The following is a 21,999-nucleotide window of genomic DNA, read 5'->3' as shown; positions in this document are numbered from 1 at the left end:
CTCTGAGGCCCACAGCCTGGGCCACGGGCTGTGTCAGCAGTGCTGGGCTACAAACGGGGCCTTGGGCCTACTGCATCTGCATCACTGGGGTGCCATGAAATGCAGAGTTCTGGGCCCTGCCCTAGACTTGATGAATCAGAATCTCTGGGGACAAGGCTCAGCAATCTGCTTGTATAATAAGCTGCCTGGATTGGTTGTTTTGTTTTGTTTTTCATAGAATAAGCAACATTTGAGAAAATGAGCCTAAGAAGTTATGAAATATCATCTCCTGTAGCTGAGCTTGCCCAGGGGCCCACTCATGCCTTGGGGTAACAGTCGTTAGTTACATGCTGCCTCATTCGCTTCTCTCCCCTCTGTGCCGTGGCACTGGATGGTTTCATGGCCTTCCCTCTCTCTAGGGTGAAGGGGCTCAGGAGATGCAAGAGCGTCGTGGTCAGGGCCCCTGGCTCTTGGCTCAAGGGCCCCGAAGCAGTGGTTCTCAGCCTTGACTGCACATTAGAGTCTCCTGGAAAGTTCTAACAAACTACAGACCACTCAGTTCCACCTAGGCATAAAAACAAACAAAACACAACAACAGAAAACTCTCTGGGTAATTCTAACGTGCAGACGAAGTTGAGAACACTGTCTGGAAGTGTTCTGTCTGTCCATGTGGAAACGAGTGGGTCCCTCAGAGACAGTGGCTTTGAAGGGCTGGGCTCTCACTGGGGAGTTACAAGCGCCTTACTTCATCAGGATCCTGGGGCTGTAGAAATTGGGAAGGAACTTTAAGCGCTGAAGTTCCACCCCCACTTCCACCAGTGATGAAACTGAGCCCCCCAGGAGAGGCTCTCCAGGGTCCTGTGGTCAGGAACAGATGGGACTAGAACCCTGGTACTGACTGTGGGAATTTTCTTAGTAAGAATTCACCCAGGCAGGACTGCCATGTCTCTCAAGGGCCAGGATGGGAGCATTAGGCTTCATCAATGAGTTTCTGCGGAAAAATTTAAAAGTCTCAGGTACTGGTTGAAAGAAGATAGCCCACAGATAAAAGAAAATTTCTGTTGAGACAGAGATGTTAGTTCTATAAATGTTTGAAGCCAGGTGCTGTGGCTCATGCCTGTAATCCCGGCACTTTGAGGGGCCAAGGCAGGTGGATCACCTGAGGTCAGGAGTTCGAGACCAGCCTGGCCAACATGGTGAAACCTCGTCTCTGCTAATAATACAAAAATTAGCCAGGCGTGGGAGCACAAGCCAGTAATCCCAGCTACTCAGGAGGCTGAGGCAAGAGAATTGCTTGAACTCGGGATGAAGAGGTTGCAGTGAGTTGAGATCATGCCACTATACTCCAGCCTGAGCATCAGAGTGAAACTCTGTCTCAAATAAATAAATTAATAATAATAAATAAATGTTCGAGCCCCTCAACTTAAAAGTATTTTAAGAAAATGCATTTTAAAACAAGTGGCTGCAGCTGCCTGGCTGGCCTGCCTGAGTGGCCAGGTCTGGTTTTGGTCCCCAGGGGACTAGGCGGGAGGCTTGGTCTTGGTCAGCCCTGTAGGACGGCTTGCATAGCTGCTCATGGTGGAGTCAGGGAGTGGGAAAACTGAGGGCCCTGCAGGTGAGACACCCCTGACAGAAGGGCAGCAAGGCCCAGAGAAGCCAAAGGACTTGCCCTAAATCACGCAGCTGGCGACTGACAGAGCTGGGTTTCAAATCCAGGTTCCCCTAACCCCAAAGTCCATGCATGTCCCATACCCTTTGCATCCATAGTACTAGGCAGGACTAGGCAGGTACTAGTAGATATTAGGTAGAACCAGTTAGGTACTTGGGAGGATGTTCGGGGGCTGCAGTCCGGGTGCACTGGGACATGCTGGACCTGGATCTGGGCCTAAAACCTCCTCCCTGGGTGCTGTGGCCACTCCTCTGGGGAATGTGCCTTCCCACCTGGAGGAGAGGAGGAGAGCCCAGCCTTAGCAGTGCCAGGTGGGTGGCATTCCAGGATTGCTTGGGAAGAGTGGCTGGACAGGGAAGGAGAGAGCCTGGAGTACTAGCCAGCCAGTTCTTGAAAAGTGGCATCTGACACTGTCATTAGGAAGGAAAAGCAGTTTAAAAGTAATCTGGGCCTCAAAANCCCTTTGCATCCATAGTACTAGGCAGGACTAGGCAGGTACTAGTAGATATTAGGTAGAACCAGTTAGGTACTTGGGAGGATGTTCGGGGGCTGCAGTCCGGGTGCACTGGGACATGCTGGACCTGGATCTGGGCCTAAAACCTCCTCCCTGGGTGCTGTGGCCACTCCTCTGGGGGAATGTGCCTTCCCACCTGGAGGAGAGGAGGAGAGCCCAGCCTTAGCAGTGCCAGGTGGGTGGCATTCCAGGATTGCTTGGGAAGAGTGGCTGGACAGGGAAGGAGAGAGCCTGGAGTACTAGCCAGCCAGTTCTTGAAAAAGTGGCATCTGACACTGTCATTAGGAAGGAAAAGCAGTTTAAAAAGTAATCTGGGCCTCAAAAGGTGACACGGAGCACTTCCCAGGGCTCACCTGGTGACACGGAGCACTTCCCAGGGCTCATCTGGTGACACGGAGCACTTCCCAGGGCTCACCTGGTGACACGGAGCGCTTCCCAGGGCTCACCTGGGTTCTCTGCTTTTTAGCCGGTGGCTTTTCTTCTCTGCCTGATTGGTTTTTACACATGATCTTCTCTGGCATTAGCCCAGTGCCTTTAGCAGAAAGTGAAGGATGGATAGATGGATAGTCTGAATGAGCGGAGGAGAACTGATAGTACTAGAAACCCCAAGCTCAGCTGTCCCCCACGGTGGTGGAGGCAGTGAGGCGACATTTTGTGGGTGTGTGTGCACGGGTCTGGCTTGGCTAGGTTGTTGCGTCCTTGTCCCGATGGGGAGACCACAGGCACCAGCTGATGGGAATGAAATTGGCCAGCCTGTGGGCTCAGTGTCACTTTCCTAAGCAGGCGAGAAAAGGTTTGGGAGGCAAGAGGTGGTGCAGCAGGAGGGCTAAAAGAACTGCCTACAAAGCCTTCAAGGTAACTTTAGAGTGGATCAGTATGGAGTAGTCCTTAACACTGAGAGTGCCTGAGCTTGGAACCCATCCTACTACTCACTCTGTGACCTGGCACAAGTTAACATCTGACCCTTCTGTGCCTCAGTTTTCTCATTTAGAAAGTGGTGATCACAAGCGTACATTCCACACAGGGCAATTCCATAGGGGCATAAGAATGTGCCTGGCACTGAGCAAGCTCTTGGCAGAGGTCAGCTTCTGTCCTTACTGTCACCGGCACCAGCATCAGCATCTGTCTCCCATCATCACCACTTGTGCCTCATCCAGCACAAGGACAGCAGAACGTAAAAGCTTAGTCAGTCAGTCTGGGTTCCGGTCCAGGCTCTGCTGTGTGCCAGCTCGGGGTCTTGGACTGGCTGCTTTACTTTTCACACCTGCAAAGTTGGGAGATTGGCGGGTCCACTGTGTGGCATCTTTTTTGATATCAAGGTGGACACAGAAAATGTTCTGCAGGAAAATGGATCCTCAGAAGTACCCACAGGGCTAGGGAGACCAGTGCTAAGATAATCACTCGGGTTCCTCCCAGTTCACAATTCTGTGACCCTGGCCCAGGGTTGCTGGTGAACACGTCAGAAGGCCGTCTGTGGCAGGGGAGTGAACGCTGGACTTGGTGATTGGGAAATCTGGGTTCTAGTCTCAGCTGGTCACCAACCTGCTGTGGGGCCTTGGGAAAGTTTCTCAGGCTCTCTGGGCCTCAGAGTGTTAGACTGAATAATCTCTAAGGTCTCTTTCTGCCTCAGTATTCACTAACTTTGTGAGTATGGATTTCCCTGAGAGAATTATGGTGGTCTCCTCACCCCGGATCTCCACCCTTCTCTGTCTTCCTCCTCCTGTGAGACTCCACAAACTGGGCAATGGGAGCGGGGTAGGTGGGAATGGAGCTGGAAGAGCATAGACAGGCCCTTCCATGGAGGGTGTGGGGTGGTCCCGTTGGAAGGGGTGTTATCACATTAGCTGATTTTTCTCTTGAGAGTGTGTCCTTCCCTGAAAATGTGATGAAGAAGTCAGGGCGTGGGAACCTCTGCCTGCACTGCTCCTGGTGAGGGAACCTTGGACTGTCCCGCTAGAGCCCAGCACACACCAAGGAAAAATCAAGAGGTCTTGGAATTAAAGCTTTGCCTGCTGAAGCAGGACCTCTGCAGACCAAAGGGGTTTCTATGCTGTCTGTGAGACTCAGCCTTAAAGAGGAGACAGCCTTCCTTCCCTATACTCACTCAGGACGGACACCCTGCCATGCTCTTGGTGGTCCTCAGGGTCTCTGGATCCTGTCAGAGAATGAGAAGAAATGGAAAACCACTCTTAACTTTAGTTTAAAAGATTAAAAATAAAATCTCCAAATGTCAATGAAACCCAGGGGAAGTCTCTCTGTCTTAGAATCCCGTTCCACCCATGTCCCCCGTTCCAGGTGGGCATGGGCCCACAGGCCGCTTGGTGTAAGCCGTGAAGAAACGGGGTGCTTGGCACAGGCCATGCTCTTTAGAGGCAACCCCAGGCACACATGGGGAAGAATGAAGACCAGTGCAATCCAAATAAATAAAAGGAGGGGAGAAAAGTTTTTAGAACTCTGTGTTTACTCTGGCACGCGACTGGCCTCCACTGCTTTTGACATATTAGGGAAAATGTTGGCGGGGACCCACTAGCAGTACTTAAAAAGGCATATGTTTCTTTTCAGAATACAAGGGGCTTGGAATGCATTGTTTAAACAAAATTCTTATGAATCTTTGATTCACTTGAAAAAATACGTACATGTATGTTTGTTTCACTTGTACTTTCTGTGGCATTAACTTCCTTAACTCCCTTTCTCAGACCATTTGAAATAATTATTTTACTGACTATTTTTGCCAATTGTGTGGCCTTAGCGATCTATATTCCCTTTCCAGAAGATGATTCCAACGCCACTAATTCCAACCTGGTAAGTCCACCATCCTCAAGTCTCTGCTTTTTCACTCGATGGAGAACTGCGTTCAGATCACATAGATTCATGAAATGTGGGAGAGAAGTGAGCCATGTGTTTGGCATGTACAGAAGCCCTGCAGAGCTCACATCCCGCGTGCTATTTTACTCTTGATTCAAATCAGCTCCTGTCTCATCCCGGCCTGTTTTCCAAAAGAATATTCCGGTTAGGTGGTGGTGAGCTCTGTGTGTGTGTGTGTGTGTGTGTGTGTGTGTGTGTGTGTGCGTGCGCATGTTTAGTAGCAAATCCCATGACTGCTACAAGATGTGCTGCAAAAGTTGTGAGTGCAGGTGTTTGCTGCAGCAAACACCTATTCTTGGGTTGTGTGTTGTATTAACTTTGAATGTCTTTGTTCCATTGGTGGGGTTTTCTCAGGTGATCTGGAGCGTTGCTGCTTGATAAATAATTTCTAGGAAGCTTTTAGGAACGTTTGCTTTTGCAGCCAAGATGTTATTATTGAGTTAGAAAGGCTTTCTTTTATTAGGAAAGGCGGCTTTCCATTTGGATTGTTGAGGGGCCAGCTCTGGCAATTTGGGGTTAGAATTGGTCCATGGAAAAAGTGGAGAGAGTGTTTACTTTTGGCTGAGCTTGAAGTCATTACAAAGACTTTTGCTCCATCTGGGCATGTGCGGAAAAGAGCTCTGGAATGCAGTTGGCAAAATTGGGGCACTCCAGGATGCCTCTATGAAAGGCACTCAGGGAACATCCCATCTCTTTCTCCCCCTCCATTGCAGAGACACCGTCACTCTTCACATGATTTCCACACGGCATGTTTGGTCATCAGAGCCACCATCTTTCCCCCGCCATGAGCACCTCCCTTTAATTACTGAGATGGGACCATCCAATGAGATGGTTTTCAAAAGAAGCAGGCAGCTTATAGGATTCTCCTTTCCACAGCTGCTGGGCTGAGCCATCACACGGTTGTTCTTGTGTTTTGTAACCTTCGACATTTCCTTGGGCCCTTTCAGCAAAAACAATCTGATGCACATTTTAACTTCTCTGCTGTCACCCCAGTTTTTTCAGGTAGCCGCTGATGCATAGCAGGTAAGGTGTTCGCCGCCTGTGGGCTGTGGTGTCTTTGGCTTGGCTTGGGGCCATTTGTTGGGGACAGGCTCCAAAAATGTCAAAGCTGGGCACGGCACTGAGTGATGACATGGCCGGAGTCGGAAGGCAGAGCATCGGCCGCCGTCCATGAGGCTGTCTGAAGCGTGACCTTGTCTCTTAAGGGGCAAGAAATCTTTACTGCGTCAAAATAAATACAAGCCAGAGTGTCTTCCTGAAGCAGGAACTCCTTCCCTTGGTTCTGTTTCTTCCCTGTGCAGCCACCTCCTTCCCCTGCCATGGTCCTCCCAACCCTCCTGCAGTTTAACATTTAATCTGCAATTTTTAAAGAGGAGCCTTGGTTCCAAAGAGAATCCATATCTTGTTCTTAAGCTGATGACGCTTTGGGCTGCCCAAGGCCCAAGCAGTGGTGAAAGTGGGTAGAGGAGTTTGGTTTTTCTTAGGTCCTAGACATGGCCACATGTAGCCCCTTCATCCCTCGGTTCCCGGGAAGTTTAAGGGAGCCGCTTGAGTTACTGAGCTAGAGGGAAACCTTGGGCTGGCTGAGACCCCTCAACCTTGGACCTCCTGGAGGTAGAGGGGCTCGTAGGACAGGACAAGAGGTCACCCTAGACTTATTCTGGAGCTGGAGTGAGGTTGCTGGGTACAGATGATGCGGGAGGGATGGTGGGTTTTTATCACACCGCAGAGTGATGGCAATATTCTACACGAGATGGTGGGGCTGCTTGCACAACTGTGTAACTTTATCAAACATCATCGAATTGCGTACTTACAATGGCTGAATTTTATGGTATAGCAATGATACCTCAATAAAGCTGCAGAGGACTCCTTATTCTCCGCATTCCACAGTCACAGGGTTGCACTTTCCCTGGGGCAGTGAATGCTGCCAGCTGAAGCAGGAGGGAGGGGGGGATCGGTGGGGGGAGCATCAGAAAACCCCTAAAACAGACAAATAAACACTACCTCACATCAGCTAATAAATCAGAACATGATTTAGCCCCATGGAGAAACCCATCGCGAGTGCTGTGACCTCGCCTCCCGGTCCTTGCTCTCTACAGCATCTTCAAGCTGCAGCATCTCTGCAGATGCCCCCTTTTCAAAACACATTCTCCCCTTGCTTCTTCCAGCCTCTCTTCCTGTGTCTGCACGAACGTTTACTAGGGCTTCTGTCCTGAGCCCTCTGATTTTCTTCTGCACTCTCCCCTTGGAGAGCTCCTCTGTGTCCACAGATTTAAGTTCCCTTTCCCGGTAAATTGTTGCTAAGACTGACATCTCCAGTGCTAAGCCTTTCCAAAGGCCTGGCCCAGTATTTCCTGCATTGGAGAGGCCTGTGGTCAGGCACAGCAACCTCAAAATCTGCACGTCATTACAACCCCAGAGAACTCCAACCATGCAGACCCCAGCACCCCGGTGAATCCGATTCACATTTAGTAGTTCTGGGGCATGGTCTGGGGATGCGCATTAAAAAGAATTCCTCATAGGGATGCCAGTGATTAGTCAACTTCGGGAAGAACTGGCCTCTTGAGCAGAGCAAAACTTGACTTGGACAGACCTGACTTCAAATCTTGGCTTCTCCACTTTAAGATTAAGTCTGGGCTGGGCGTAGCGGTTCACGCCTGCAACCCCAGCACTTTGGGAGGTCGAGGCGGGTGGATCACAAGGTCAGGAGATTGAGACCATCCTGGCTAACACGGTAAAACCCTGTCTCTACTAAAATACAAAACAAAATTAGCTGGGTGTGATGGTGGGCACCTGTAGTCCCAGTTACTCGGGAGGCTGAGGCAGGAGAATGGTGTGAACCCGGGAGGCGGAGCTTGCAGTGAGCCGAGATCGCGCCACTCACTCCAGCCTGGGCGGCAGAGCAAGACTGCCTCNGTGGATCACAAGGTCAGGAGATTGAGACCATCCTGGCTAACACGGTAAAACCCTGTCTCTACTAAAAATACAAAAACAAAATTAGCTGGGTGTGATGGTGGGCACCTGTAGTCCCAGTTACTCGGGAGGCTGAGGCAGGAGAATGGTGTGAACCCGGGAGGCGGAGCTTGCAGTGAGCCGAGATCGCGCCACTCACTCCAGCCTGGGCGGCAGAGCAAGACTGCCTCAAAAAAAAAAAAAAAAAAAAAAAAAAAAAAAAAATTAAGTCCGAATCTTAATCTGAGGTTATTTAATCTTTCCAAACCTCAGTTCCCCAGCTTGTAAAATGGAAGTGATCTCAGAGGGTTCTAGGGAAGAGTAGGGTTGGCAGTGACAATTATATGTGCCAGGATGTCTTACCGATACCTGAAACAAGCCCCAAATAGAACTCATTCTCTCTCCTGCCACATGACCCTGTCCCGCTGAAGAAAACAAAACACAGCCCAGATGAATGTTGCTCCTTTTCTTTTCCCTTGGCTGCATTGATGGCATCACTGGCCTTGCTGTCACACAGAACCATCTCTGACATCTTCTTCCCCTTGCCGTGCCCATCTGAGCAGGAATCCAGTCTTGGAGATTGTAATTTGCAATGTATCATGTTTAGCCTTCTTTCTATTCTCAAAGTCATTTGTTTAGACTTCCTGTGCCTTAGTTTCTTCATTTATGAAATGGAAATAACAATAATGACAGTACCTACCTCATAGGGTTGTTGTGAAGATTAAATGAGTCCAAGTATGTAAAGCCCTTAGGAGAGCACCTTAGTAAGGGCGAAGTGTTGGCTCTTGTTCATAGTGCTGGATACTATTGTTGTTATTGTCATCATCGTCATCCTTGTCACCCTAACCCAGGCCCTGTTGCTTTTTTCCTGGACTCTTACAGTTGCCTCCTTCCTGCTGTCCTCCTTCTGGTCTCTCCTTCCACTGGTCTAGCTCATGTGTGTGTGTGTAGTCATTTGCCAAACATCTATACCAACAAATAAGCACTGTGATTAATAGGGAAGATAAACCTGTAAACAGATGTTTCAAATGGTGAAAGGTCTTATAAGGGGTCAGGGTGGAAGAACTGATTCATTTTGCCGTAGAGAAAGGATTCATGGCAAGTTTCATATAGGTTGACATATTTGCATTGCATCTCTCAAGAGGATACCGTGAGAGATACTTCAGGCTGAAGTATACTCATGTGCAAAGGCCCTGTGGTCACATTCTTTAGGACCAGCGGAAGGTGTGCTGGTTTTGAGGGAATGAGAAGAGCTGGGTAATGGGGGCTTGATGGCCCATGCAAACTGTTGGACTTAACTGCAGGTGAGGAGGAGTCTCGAAGGCTTTAACGGCAGAGGAGTGCTCTTGCAGCATGAGGAAGATGGCTCAGATGGAGGCCTCACTGTGAAGAGAAAAAGAAAGCTTGCCAGAGTCCAGATGATGGTGACAATAAGGATAGAGAAGGGGCAGTGGATTTAGGAGGCAAGCTTGCCTGGATGAGTAACCAGATGGATATCATGGGTGGAGGAGAGAGCTGGCTCCCAGGATGGTGATATGAGGAGCCAGGTGCCCTTGGCCAGGAGAAGGACTTCAGGAGGAAGGTCATATTTGAGGGGCAGGGAATGATGTGTACGATTGATGATTGTCAGGTGGAGGAGCCCGTGGAGCATGAGGTTGGAGATGTCCCATGGGCTGTCGACAGGGGCCTGCAGCCCAGGAGACTGTTTATGCTGAGGATGGAGACTTGGGGGCAACAGGAGGAGAGACACAAGGAGAAGCTGTAGGTATGGTCCAGAGCACCTGCATCAGGGTGGAGCGGGAGGGTAGCAGTGACCACAGCCGGACCCCGGAGAACAGTGACGTTTGCAGAGGGTAGAGGAAGAGGAGCAAAGGAAGGACATACACCACGTGTCAGGAAGGCTTAGCCCGAGAGGAAGGAGGGCAACCTGCTGAGAGTGGAGTCTTAGAAGCTAAGGAAACAGAGTTTAAGATATCCAAGAGGGGCTGGTCGGTAGTTCAAAAGCGTGGTTCACGGCAACTCAAGGCCAATGACAAGAGGATTGGCCTGACTGTGAGAAGAGCTGAGCTTAGGGCCGAAAGTAAGAGAAGAGGATATTGATCTGTGTCTGTACCCCTATGGAGGCCCTGAAGTACTAGGTGCATGACAACGGTTTGCTGAGGTTCAATGCTTGAAACATTCCCATTGTTGTGCCAGAGTGGGTTGCCCCAAATCGTTTATGTACCCCAAAAACGAAGCTTGAGAAATCCTCCATTGGTTTCATAGCTTTTTAAAAAAACATTAAAGAATTGCTATTTCAGAGCCCTGCTCTGAGAAATAGCAAAGAAGAGATGCTGATGCACCTGCAGCAGTGGCTGTCAACCCCTGTGGCATAAGATCCTAGAGATGATTAAAATGCGTGTTGCCAGGCCCTGCTCCCAGGAATTCTGATTCTGGAGTGGGCCCTGGGAGTTGGAAGTTTTAATAAGCTCCCCTGGGGTTCTGATGCAAGTGGTCCTGGGCTGCTCTTTGAGAACAGTGACCTAGAATGTTCCTCATGGTGTGACTGGATCCACCTTCAGCTCCCTCCGCAATCAGCTCTGTCTACCCACAAGTTCCCTTTAGGATCCAAGCAGAAAGACGACACATGTCAACTGCTGAGAGCTTTCCCACTCCATTGGGTTCAAGAATAATCTGTTTAGCAAAGCACACTCACACTGTCACAGAATTAGAAAAGATTCTTCTTTTCACACACACTTGCAAATTCACATCTGTGCTTGCTCCTGCTCTCAGATTCCCTCGCAAACTCATCGGCTTCCACCCATTCTCTCGCAGGCCCTTTCCTTTCTCCCACCTGCTTAATTTAATCTCCCCTTATTTTTCTAACACTTTGCTTTCTTCTGTTTCCAAGAGATGAAAAGTATTCCAGAATAGAGTTTTTTTTTTTTTAAGATCTCTCTTGCATTATTTAAAGTCTGTTTGTTGTAGGCTCCATCTAACATACACTTTTACACCAAAATCCATCATCTTTGTTATCTTTTCCTCATGCTAGTGAAGCATAATGAAAGCTGAACTGGGCCATGCCATGACATTCTTTAGACTCAGTGCTGTTATTGGCAATACCACCTCTATGTAGCACATGATTTATAATATAGCCGCTGTAACTCCCATCTACCAAGAGCTATCACCTGTTAGGTCGATTGTCTGATGTCTGTTGAACAAGCTCTGCAAGCGGAGCCGACTCACTGTGTGTGGAAAACTCCCTCTTCTCTGCATACCCTGAAGTTACAAAGACTTGGCTTGAGTTGAAATATTAAGAGAATATATTTGGCATTTGACCTTGTGCAAAGAACAGTGCATGTACTTTCTGGAGCAAGAGAGCCAGGCTTGAAGTGGAGGTGGAGAGAAGAGGGGATGAGGCCAGAAAAGGGATCATCCTTTGGCTGGGCTTTCTTCCTTCAGAGGCTGTGAGAGGAGAAGCCGTCTGTCAGAGGGGCTTGAGCTCAACTAGGAAGAAGGTTGAAATGTCAGATTTGCCCGTTTGTTGGTGTAAAATTGGGGCAACGAGAGTCGCATCATAACCTGGTTGAGAGGATTAAGTGAGTTAACGTAAGTAAACTTCATAGGACATGCCCAGCACAGGCAAATATGTGTTGCTCTTTAGAACTCTAAACCAGGCTGAAGGCCCCTCCCCTCCACCTGGTCCCTGGGGGTAAGTCAGGGTCATTGGCACCTTGCGCTAGCTTTGGCCTCAGAAGGGTGGGAGAGAGGAGACCAAAATGCTGTGCTTTTTGGCAGCTCTGACCCAGCAGGATTGGTGTCTGTGTGCTCACCCTTGCCTCTGACTACACAGGGAGAGAAGCGGGGATCCATTAATGGCCAAAGAAGAGCCCCAGAGGGAGAGCACTGGTGGGGGACCCCAGTTCCCCACCCCCAGGCTTTGTGTGTCTCTTGCCAGTTTGCTCAGGAGGTGCCTGTCAGCCTGAGGTTCCCCCACTCCCACGCAGTGCTGGGTTGAATCTCGCGACCTGGGGCCCCGCACTTGGACCACCACCGCAAGGTCTGAGATGCCTGTGAGCCCTGTTGGCCCCCATGCTTTGAGAAGTGAATGAAAATGCCAGTTTGGGTTCCCCTCTTCTCCCTGCAGTGAACTGTGTTTTCTTTTATTATCAGGTTTGCCTAAGAGTGAGAAGTCTTTTTGTGGGGCTTTCATGCATCAGCAATAATGGTGATAAGGAAATGAGCTTTATTGTTTTGCTATCTCATGTGTGTTGTCCTGATGTAGCGGGCGTTAGGGTTTGCAGAAATGCTAGGGTTATAAAATACACTAATAGATAACTGCAAGGAACACACCACATAGCCACTGTATCATGTACACACACCCTCTCCTGTGCTGTGCAGTGGGGTGTGGAAGGCGGGTGCAGAGCCTGCTTTTGGATGAGAGAATGAGCTTGACACAGTGCGTTGGGAAAGTGCTTCTACTGAGTCAGGTCTCCCCTCAGGTTTTCCTGCCGAATGGGTCTGAGTGGGACCTGGGTGTGGCTGTGTCTTAAAAGCCATACCAGAGCTACAGTTGCAGGCACTGACCTAGGAGGAGAGATCTGAACTGTGTGGCCTTAGGTCAGTCACTCAACCTCTCTGTTGGTATCTCTTTTGGCACGTGGAGTAGTAACGCTTGCTTAGTCATTGTAATTGCCTTTATTGAGTGACCACCAGGTGCCAGTGCTTTGCGTGCCATGTTTCTTTTTGTTTTTATTTATTTATTTATTTATTTTTGAGACGGCATCTTGCTCTGTTGCCTAGGCTGGAGTGCAGTGGCACGATCTCAGCTCACTGCAAGCTCCGCCTCCTGGGTTCACACCATTCTCCTGCCTCAGCCTCCCGAGTAGCTGGGACTACAGGCACCCACCAACTCGCCCGGCTAACTTTTTTTGTACTTTTAGTAGAGATGGGGTTTCACTGTGGTCTCGATCTCCTGACCTTGTGATCCGCCCGCCTCGGCCTCCCAAAGTGCTGGGATTACAGGCGTGAGCCACCGTGCCAGGCCGTGTGCAATGTTTCTAATCTCTACAACTGTAAATTATTCTTTCTATTTATTTGTTTACTTGAGGGTCAAGAACGTATCCCTCTTGTTCACGGCTGTATCCCCGGTGCTTTGGCAGTAACGGACACACGTAAGGCTCTCTGTAAATATCTGCTGAGTGAACCCTGGGTGAGTGAGTGGATCCTGTGAGGTGTTGTCCCTTTATTTCAGATAAGAAAGTGAAATCTCAGGGAAGTAAGGTGACTTGGTGAGGCAGTGGCAGGGCTGGAGTGGGAGCTTAGGACTGTATGAAACCGCAGCTTGGGTTTTTTGCGGTGTTCCCTGGGATGTGTAGGGTCGCTGTGAGTATCCAATGAGGTATATGTGAAAATGGTTTAAAGATTAAACACTCTGTAGCAGTATTAACAGATTTTGTTAAAAAAAAATCAAAACTTGGTTCTGTTGCAAAATAAATTCGGTCAGTACCAAGTTAGCCAAAGGTAAATACATTATTATAAGACTTCTCCAAGCCTTTACCACAATAGCAACAGACACTACTTATGAGTTCACACCACGTAGATGCTGCTCTAAGTGCCTTGTGTATAAATGCATCTAAACATGGTTATAGCACAATGAGATGTTATTATCCCATTCTATAGATGAGCACACAGAAGCTCAGAGAATGTAAATAATTCACCCTGTGCGATGTAGCCCTGAAGCGAAGTCATGGCCATGCAGATGTGGGTGAAGCATCTCCTGGTCTGTGTTCTTAGCCATTCTGCTACAGCTGCCTCCTTATGTGGTAAGGTGCTCCATGAGTCGCTGGACCAGCCAGCCAGCACATCACCTTTCCCACTCATACTGTCACAGTCATCTTGAAGAATGGTGTTCCCGGGCTCACACCTTCGGGAAATGCTGCTGTATTAAAACCACAGAGGAGAAAACTGTTGCCCCAAGAACCGATGCGTTAGGAGAAAGGACAGAGCTGGAAACAGGATGACACACGTTGCAAGGCTGGTGTAGGAAAGCAGCAAAGACCCACAGGACTGTCTTCATCAGGAACATAGCATTTTAAAATAGATGGCAGCTTCTGGATGGGTTTGTGCTGAATCTCATGGTCATAAACCTGCAGAGAGCCTGGGGCAATTGTTTGACTCAGTGTTTACTCACTAAATATTTCAGAGAGAGGAGAAAGCATTGTTTGCTCTGTGTTTGCCAGCGGATGGGAAAAGAGAGATGATGATTTGAAGTCTAAATATGGTGGCACCTCTTGCTCCAGTTTTATCCGTCTTTATTCATTTTTGGGGGCGGGAATGTTCCAAATAAATCCACTGTTCATGTAATAGAACCCCTTTCATATACCAAACTTCTTGTAATTTAAGTACATTTGAAGGAAGTCTTTCAAGAATATAAAATACAAATCTCTGGATCCTTAAAAGAAAAATCTGGACGTGTTTCATCCTTTTTCTGGGACTATACAATTCTTAGGAATTTCAATGATTGCACCTGTTGTAATGCTGGGAAGCTGTCAGGAGAACTGGGCAACCCCCAGAGGGTCCCAGAACGTCCTGACCTGGGGAAGATTTGGGGTGCGCCTTTCATGCACCTCCCTGGTGGGGTGTCACCCTCCTCCAGCACCAGCCCGATTAATTTGCTCCCCCCTCTCTCCTGCGGGCTTGGGAATCAGTTGATCAAGTCCATTACAGTTATGTGCAGAGTTAGAGTAAACAGATTCTGATTGAGGACCTGCGGGGCTTATGAATAAAGTGCATTAGCTTTAATTTATGGGTTTTATAACATTGATTTTGGCTTCTTAGCCATTTTTTTCCTTTATCCTCTTTGTTCTCTCTAGTTTCTGTATGATTGAAGTTGTTGGATTGGCGCCTTCTGACTAATAATAATAGCAGCAATAACGTCAGCCCTTAATGCTGCTGGCATTGCTCTGACTATGGTCCATGTGTTAACTCATTTAGTCCCGTTGACTACCCCATGAGACCTTTCTTATAATCACCCCATTTTAAAGATGAGGAAGGGGCACAGGCCAATGAACTAACTTGCCCAAGGTTGCATAGCTATGAAGCAGTGGAGCTGTGATTCTAGCCTGGGTGTGTGGCTCCCAGGTCTGTGCTTTTAATTGCTATGCTGTGTGGCCCCCAACTAAGGTGAAAATGAGAGAGGTATTTTGCTTTGAATACGGTGCCTTAATTATCAGGCTCTCACCTAGAGTTTATGGAGTGTGTGCACTTCTGTTTTTACCAAGAGGACCAGGGGAGGAGCAACAGTGAAGGAGGGAGTGAATGTCCCCGGGCTGGGTGGTGTCTGTAGGGGTCCTAGGGGCATGCCACGAAGCCCCCAGGCCATGCCATTTGGAAAGTGTAAGGGGTAGGCAAAGGGAAGGCTTTTTCATCTGCTACCACCTGAGAGGTAGACTTGGCCTTGTGGCCATATTTTCCCAGGGATTGGTGATTCATATTACCTGAGATCCTCAACCAAACAGGCCCCCAGACCTCCTCCTAAATAGATGAGGATCTCTCGTTGGGGTGAGGGAACCCGGAATCAGCTTGACTTTCTGAGACAAGCTTAAAACTTGAGGGACCCTTCTGGTGGACTAAGACCTTGGAAGCAGATCCTGGGAGCTGCCTGGGTCTGCATTTGAACTTGGGGCCTTCATGGGATCCCAGTCAGACTGGTGGTTGGCAGGGCTCAGAGCATAACGTGGGGGACCGCCGTGGCGTCCCGCCCAGGTGACAGCAGTCCCCCTCTCATGCTGAGAGGCTCCACAGGTTCTGCCTGCGCACCCTGGGCCCTGCTGGAGATGTGGAGATCATCATAGAGCTACGGCCTGAACACCAGGATGTGGGATGGGTAGTAAGAGAGTGCTGAGCTGCAGGTCATAGCCCTGGGCTCTGGTTCCACTTCTACCCCTGCCTAGCGGCACGGCCTCGGCACTTCACTTCTCTGAGTTTTAGGTTTCTTGGCTGTGAAATAAAGATAGTAATTCCTACTTCACTGAGTTATGGCAAGGGCAAATGAGAGTATAGATAGAAATGCTCTACCCAGCTCTACCAAAAAAAATGTACGTATGTATGTACAGACACACACATTAGCTGGGCCTGGTGGCTTGTACCTGTAGTTTTAGCTGCTTGGGAGGCTGAGGTGGGAGGATTGCTTCAGCTCAGGAGTTCAAGGCAGCAGTGGGCTGTGATTACACCAGGGTGATGGAGCGAGACCCCATCTTTATTTTTTGAAATGCTCTGGGAAAATGCAAAATGCCATATAAACGTAGAGGCATTGTCACGATCATTATTACTGTTATGATTAAAACTAGACAGATATATTTGTCTCTAAAATATGTACTTTTTTTTTTTCTGGCACATTCCTCTACGAACCTTTTCTTCAGCCTCCTCTCAAGATAACTTAGAGATGAAAAAGAACTAAAAGCCAAGTTCCACATTTAGTTCTTGACCTTTCCAAGATGGATGGTGAGTGGTGTGGCCATAACCTGCCTGCTGCCAAGAGCCTGGCAGAGCTGCTGGGGTCCGGGAGCGCCAGGCCAGGGGACCCTGTCTTTGTGTGCAGTCCCGGAGCCGGCGCATTGCCTCATACAGGCGCCCCTGCCGGGAGCTCATACAGGCCACTCCTTGTTTTCTCACAGAGTCTAGCTGAACTCCGGCACAGCTGAGTGTAGCTGCTGAGTAGTTCGTTCGGTGCTGTCCTGCGACTTGCAGACCCCTTCCTCAAACGCATAGCAGAAATTGTGGGGAAACCCCAGGGCTTCACTCTCCGGGCTCTCAGGCACGTAGTCAGAAACATGGCCTGGGACAGCCTCTCTCCCCGGTGTCTTTGCGTCCTGAGGAACAGGGTCAGGCATCAAGAATAAGGAGGGCTGGGATATCCGGGAAGAGACCTCGTGTCTGCACCGAGGCGTCATCAGATCTGACTGGAAGTGCTGTGGTCCCTGTGGCCAGACCAGCCTCACAGGGCCGGGAAGCACAAGCCTTGGTGCGGCCTGTGCTTGCAGATGGATCCTGGTTGTGTGGGGGAAGGCAGGTGGCAGGTGGTGGATGTTATGCTTGAGGACTGGGCTGTATACACAGCTCACAATGTGGAGATGTTTGAACCCTGGTAGTTGGGCAGGGTTGATAGGGACGGGCCTTGTGGGAAAAGGTGTCGAAGGCCAGGACGTGGCTCCGAGTCCCACCTCTGACAGACTGACTAGAGAGAGCAGGTAAGAGAGTGCCCAGCAGCAGGCTGGGGTCACTTCCACACTCCCTGCCCATCAGAGGAATGTTCCAGAGGTTATCCCGGAGAGAGGTGAAGCCCAACATGGTCTTTCAGCCCTGTGATCTCTGCACATGCCGGGCCCCCCTTCCCGTTCTGCCATGAGTGGAAGCAGACTGAGTGGAAGCACCCAGAAGCAGATGCTGGAGGCATGCCTCTTGTGCAGTCTGCAGAACCGTGAGCCAAATACACTTCTTTTCTTTTTGAGTAACCCTGCCTCAGGTATTCCTTTGTAGCAACACAAATGGACTTAGACAATCCCCAGGGCCCAGACTTGGAGTCCCTTCTTGTAGGAATTTTTCTCTGCTCCTCCGTGACTGGCTTTGGTGCTGCCCTCTCTGTTTCCGTAGCATTCTAGATGACTCCTATCTAAGCACATTTAGCCTCCTACTTACTCGTCTGTGTCCCTCATCATATTTGTTTTCTAGCACTGCTGTGAAAATACCACACATTTGGTGGCTTAAAACAATAGAAATTTGTTGTCTTACAGTTCCAGAGGCCAGAGTTTCAAAATCCAGATGTCAGTAGCATTGGTTCCTCTGGGCACTCTGAGGAGCGTGTTCCGTGCTCCTGCCCTGGCTCTGGTGTTGCTGGCAGTGCCTGGCATCCCTTGACTTCCAGGTGCCTCACTCTAGATCTCTGCCTCCAGCTTCACATGGTGCACTCCCCTGGGTGATTTTCTGTCTGTGCCCAGCTTTCCCTCCTCTGATAAGGATGGCAGACATTGGATTAGGGCTCCTTCACCTTAATCCAGTATAACTTCATTTTCACATGAGTCCGTCTGCAAATACTTTATTTCCAAATAAAGTCCATCTGCACCTCTCACCAGCAGCGAGCCCTGTGCAAGAAGGGATCACGTCTACACAGATCCAGTGCAGTACCTGGAGTACAGCTGGAGTCCTGCGCGTGTCTGTGAGGCCAGACCAGGCTGTTAGAGAGAGCGTTTCTTAAAGGAAGGTGTGCTTCAGTGTGGATACTGGTCCTGACTGGGCTGCTGCCCTTGCCTGTTACCTCCAGACAGTGTGGGCTTCTGTACCCGATTACAGCACAGCTGCCTGAGGGACAGTAGCATGTGTGGCAGAGGAGATCTCTTGCCCCACTGAGGTCCTCCAATTATAGCTTAGTCCTGCAGCTTAGCAGCAATGCCTCCTCATTCTCTGCCTCCGCTGCCCGCTGGCCTCTGACATGCACCCTAAAGATGGGAGGATACAGAGTGTGAACAGGAGGTGCCAGGGGGTAAGGCCGCTCCCAGGACACAGCAGGCCTCATGCAACATGCCCTGGCTTCTGGCTCCTTAAGCACCAAGGCCATCCAGGGAAGGGCTGGCCTCCTCCCTGGCTCTCAGGGTGCTGTGAATCAGGGTTGGCAGGGGTCTCAGCAGGGACTTACCTCTGCCACAGTTCAGTCCAAACAGGGTGAGCAGCTCTCGGTGGACCAGCGGTGACCCAGGCAGCTCCTGGTGCTGTGTACCAGGCTAGGAGCTTTGGAGGGCGTCCCTTCCTGCAGACCCCTCTCTCACTGCCCATGCGACTGTGTGTTGTCATGTTTTGGCAGAGGACCTGTCCCATAACCAGAGAACCTCTGTTCTGGGACAGGGACAGGCCCCAGCTGACTCTGGGAACAGTCACAGCAGGTGGACGATTTGCAGAATGGTCAGAGACCCTCCAGTAAGAGGATCCATTTTTCACGGCTGTGGGGTGATTTCTTTGGGATTGCAGACTAAGGGCCTTCCAGTCACTTTTGGTTTGGCCTATGTTCATTTTTTTTTTTTTTGAAACGAAGTCTCGCTCTGTCGCCCAGGCTGGGGTGCAGTGGCGCGATCTCAGCTCACTGCAACCTCCGCCTCCCAGGTTCACACCATTCTCCTGGCTCAGCCTCCGGAGTAGCTGGGACTACAGGCGCCCGCCACCATGCCCGGCTAATTTTTTGTATTTTTTAGTAGAGACGGGGTTTCACCGTGTTAGCCAGGATGGTTTCGATCTCCTGACCTCGTGATCCACCCGTCTCGGCCTCCCAAAGTGCTGGGATTACAGGCGTGAGCCACCGCTCCCGGCCTGGCCTATGTTCTTAACACAGTTCCCGAAACATAGAAGACATTCGATGAGTATTTGCTGAATAAATAACTGAATGAATGTGTGAAGAAGAGAAGCTGTTCGTGGACTAGGGATTCTGGCAAGGTGTGGCCTGGCTGAGAGATCACGAGGCGAGAGGCCAGGAAGTTTCCACCCCAGACTTCTCTCTGCTCCTCACCAGCTGAGTGACCTTGGGCAAGTGTCTTTGCTTCTCTTGACCTCTGTTTGTTCATTTTTCATAATCTAGGAGAGGAGTATATTTAGAGGATTCTTTTATGTTCTGTGCATCGGTAGTCTTTTGCCTGACAAGTAGACCATTTGACTTGATATGAGCACATTCCTTCATGCATTCATTCTGTCATATTTATTAAATGCCTACTGTGTACCAGGCTAGGTGCTGGAAATGCAGGATGTGCAGAAACAAGGATGCGTGAGGTCTCTGCCCTCATGGAGCTTACATTCTTATGATGCCAGTTGGTAAACAACTGGCAACTTCACACACACAATGCTTTCAGAGCGTTGTGAATGTTAATACTATGGAGAAAGTAAAGGAGCTAATGAGATGGAGAGTTCCAGGGTGAGGGCCCACCTGGAGTGAGTAGGCAGGGAGGGTCTCTCTGAGGAGGTGACACTGGGGCTGAAAGGTGGTGACAAGATGGGCTGGCTGTGGGCAGACCTGGGGAGGAGCGTGCAGGCAGGGGACAGCAGGGCCAGGACCCCGAGGTGAGCAGGGCCCACCGTGGCTGCTGCTCAGGAGGGAGATGAAGGAGGATGTGAGTGGGGTTGGAGGGGCAGACAGGGCTGAATTATGTGGGCCAGCATGAGGAGTTTGCTCTGAGTGTGACGTTGGCAGGTCTGTGCACTTCCCAAGGCTCCAGAGGCGCAGGAAGGATCTGGAGGAGGGTTAGGAAGGTAGCATAGATAGGTGAAGGCTACGGCCTTGACTTTAGCATTCCCAGAGCAGTTGATGTGGTTGCCAGAGGGCCTGGCCAGAGCTCACTGGGGAAGAAAGCCCTGGACGGTGCGAGCTGCCATTTCTTGAAGGGAAGTCGGTCATGGAAACATGTCAAAGGGACCTGCCAGAAGCTTCCGGGACACAAGGCTCCTGTGAGGTGTTTTCCTGTCTCTTTTCTGTACACTGTGGGCTTGGCCATTCGGTCTTCATTTCCCTGGCAACTTCTCTACATCCAGATCCACAAGAGAAACCTTTCTGTTCACTCCGAAAGGGGTGCAAGCTCCGTAATGAGCACTCAAGCTCCTCGCCTGTGGGGGCTGCGAGGTTCCAGAGGGTTAGCCCATGTAGCCGGCCACTCCTTAGCGGGTCTGGCCCTGGGTAGACTTTGGCCTCAGGGGAAAGGAGTGTGGAGACAGAGCTCTGGACACCCAGATTGCTGTATATCTGAAAGCGCTTGGCCCCCATCTGTCTGGAAGTGGGGTGAGGCAGACTGCATTTTCAAGCTCGACCCTTTCCTTTATGGCAGCTGGGGTGGTGACCAGTCCTGTGTAAACCATAATAACCCAGCCTGCATGAGGATACCATAAAGTGGAAGCCAGGTGGCCCTTTGAAGGGATAATGTGGGAAGCGTATCCACTCCTTTCCATTCATTTGGGGAGCACTGCCTCCTTGGGACAAGACTCCGTATAGAGGAGGCAGCACTGAGCGGGGAGGTCCCTGGTCTGGCGGGGTCAGCCACTACCTGGCACGTAACAGTGGTGAGGAAGCCTAATGCTTGTGAGTGCTGCAGTGTGCAGCTCTGTGCCTTACACAGGCCACCTCCCACCATCTCCCAAGGACCACGTGGGGTGGATTGTACAGTTAGGCACTGCGTAACAAGGGTCTGTCACGCCTGTAATCCCAGCACTTTGGGAGGCTGAGGCGGGTGGATCACAAGGTCAGGAGATCGAGACCATCCTGGCTAACTCAGTGAAACCCCGTCTCTACTAAAAATACAAAAATTAGCCAGGCGTGGTGGCGGGCGTGGCGCCTGTAGTCCCAGCTACTCGGGAGACTGAGGCAGGAGAATGGCATAAACCCGGGAGGTGGAGCTTGCAGTGAGCCGAGATCGCGCCCCTGCACTCCAGCCCGGGCGACACAGCGAGACTCCATCTCAAACAAACAAACAACAAACAAACAAAAACAAGGTCTGATCAGCGACAGAGCACATGTACGATGGTAGTCCTATAAAACTATCACGGAGTCGCAACCTCCCTATCTTCTTGCCATCGTAATGGTGCAGTGGCACACATTACTTACATGTGTGTGTGGTGCTGTTGTAAACAAACCCAGTGCGCTCACAGTCTTATCAGAGTCTGGCACAGACAGTTCCGTACAGTACACAATACTTGATAATAAAGGACTGTGTTACTGACTTATGTATTTACTACACTATACTTTTAACTGTTATTTTAGTGTATACTCCTACTTATTAAAACAAACGTTAACTGTAAAACAGCCTCGGGCAAGTCCTTCCGGAGGTAGCCATAAGAAGGTGTTGTCATCATAGGAGATGCAGCTCCTTGTGTATTTTCCCTGAAGACCTTCCAGTGGGACAAGATGTGGAAGACAGTGATATTGACGATCCTGACCAAGGATCCTGATCCTTGATATTGACGATCCTGGCCTAGGCTAATGTGTGTCTTAGGTTTTTTTTTTTTTTTTTTTTTT

The 21,999-nt window shown here is 49.9% G+C and overlaps 1 protein-coding gene across 18 annotated transcripts in view; it reads left to right on the top strand.

Moving 5' to 3' along the window:
* The window catches only part of CACNA1C (calcium voltage-gated channel subunit alpha1 C), an 800,874-nt gene that overhangs the window by 152,292 nt on the left and 626,583 nt on the right, over nt 1-21,999 (top strand). For all 18 annotated transcript variants that reach the window (XM_017863189.1, XM_017863204.1, XM_017863129.1 and 15 more), the window contains exon 3: nt 4,859-4,964. In XM_017863189.1, the coding sequence (XP_017718678.1) occupies nt 4,859-4,964 (106 nt within the window). The remainder of the gene's footprint in view (nt 1-4,858; nt 4,965-21,999) is intronic.

The sequence above is a fragment of the Rhinopithecus bieti genome, unplaced genomic scaffold, assembly GCF_001698545.2.
Source record: "Rhinopithecus bieti isolate Rb0 unplaced genomic scaffold, ASM169854v2 scaffold_2654, whole genome shotgun sequence".
In the NCBI taxonomy this organism is placed as follows: Eukaryota; Metazoa; Chordata; class Mammalia; order Primates; family Cercopithecidae; genus Rhinopithecus; species Rhinopithecus bieti.
The sequence above is the reverse complement of the archived record's forward strand: the minus strand, read 5'-3'. Positions and strand labels throughout refer to the sequence as shown.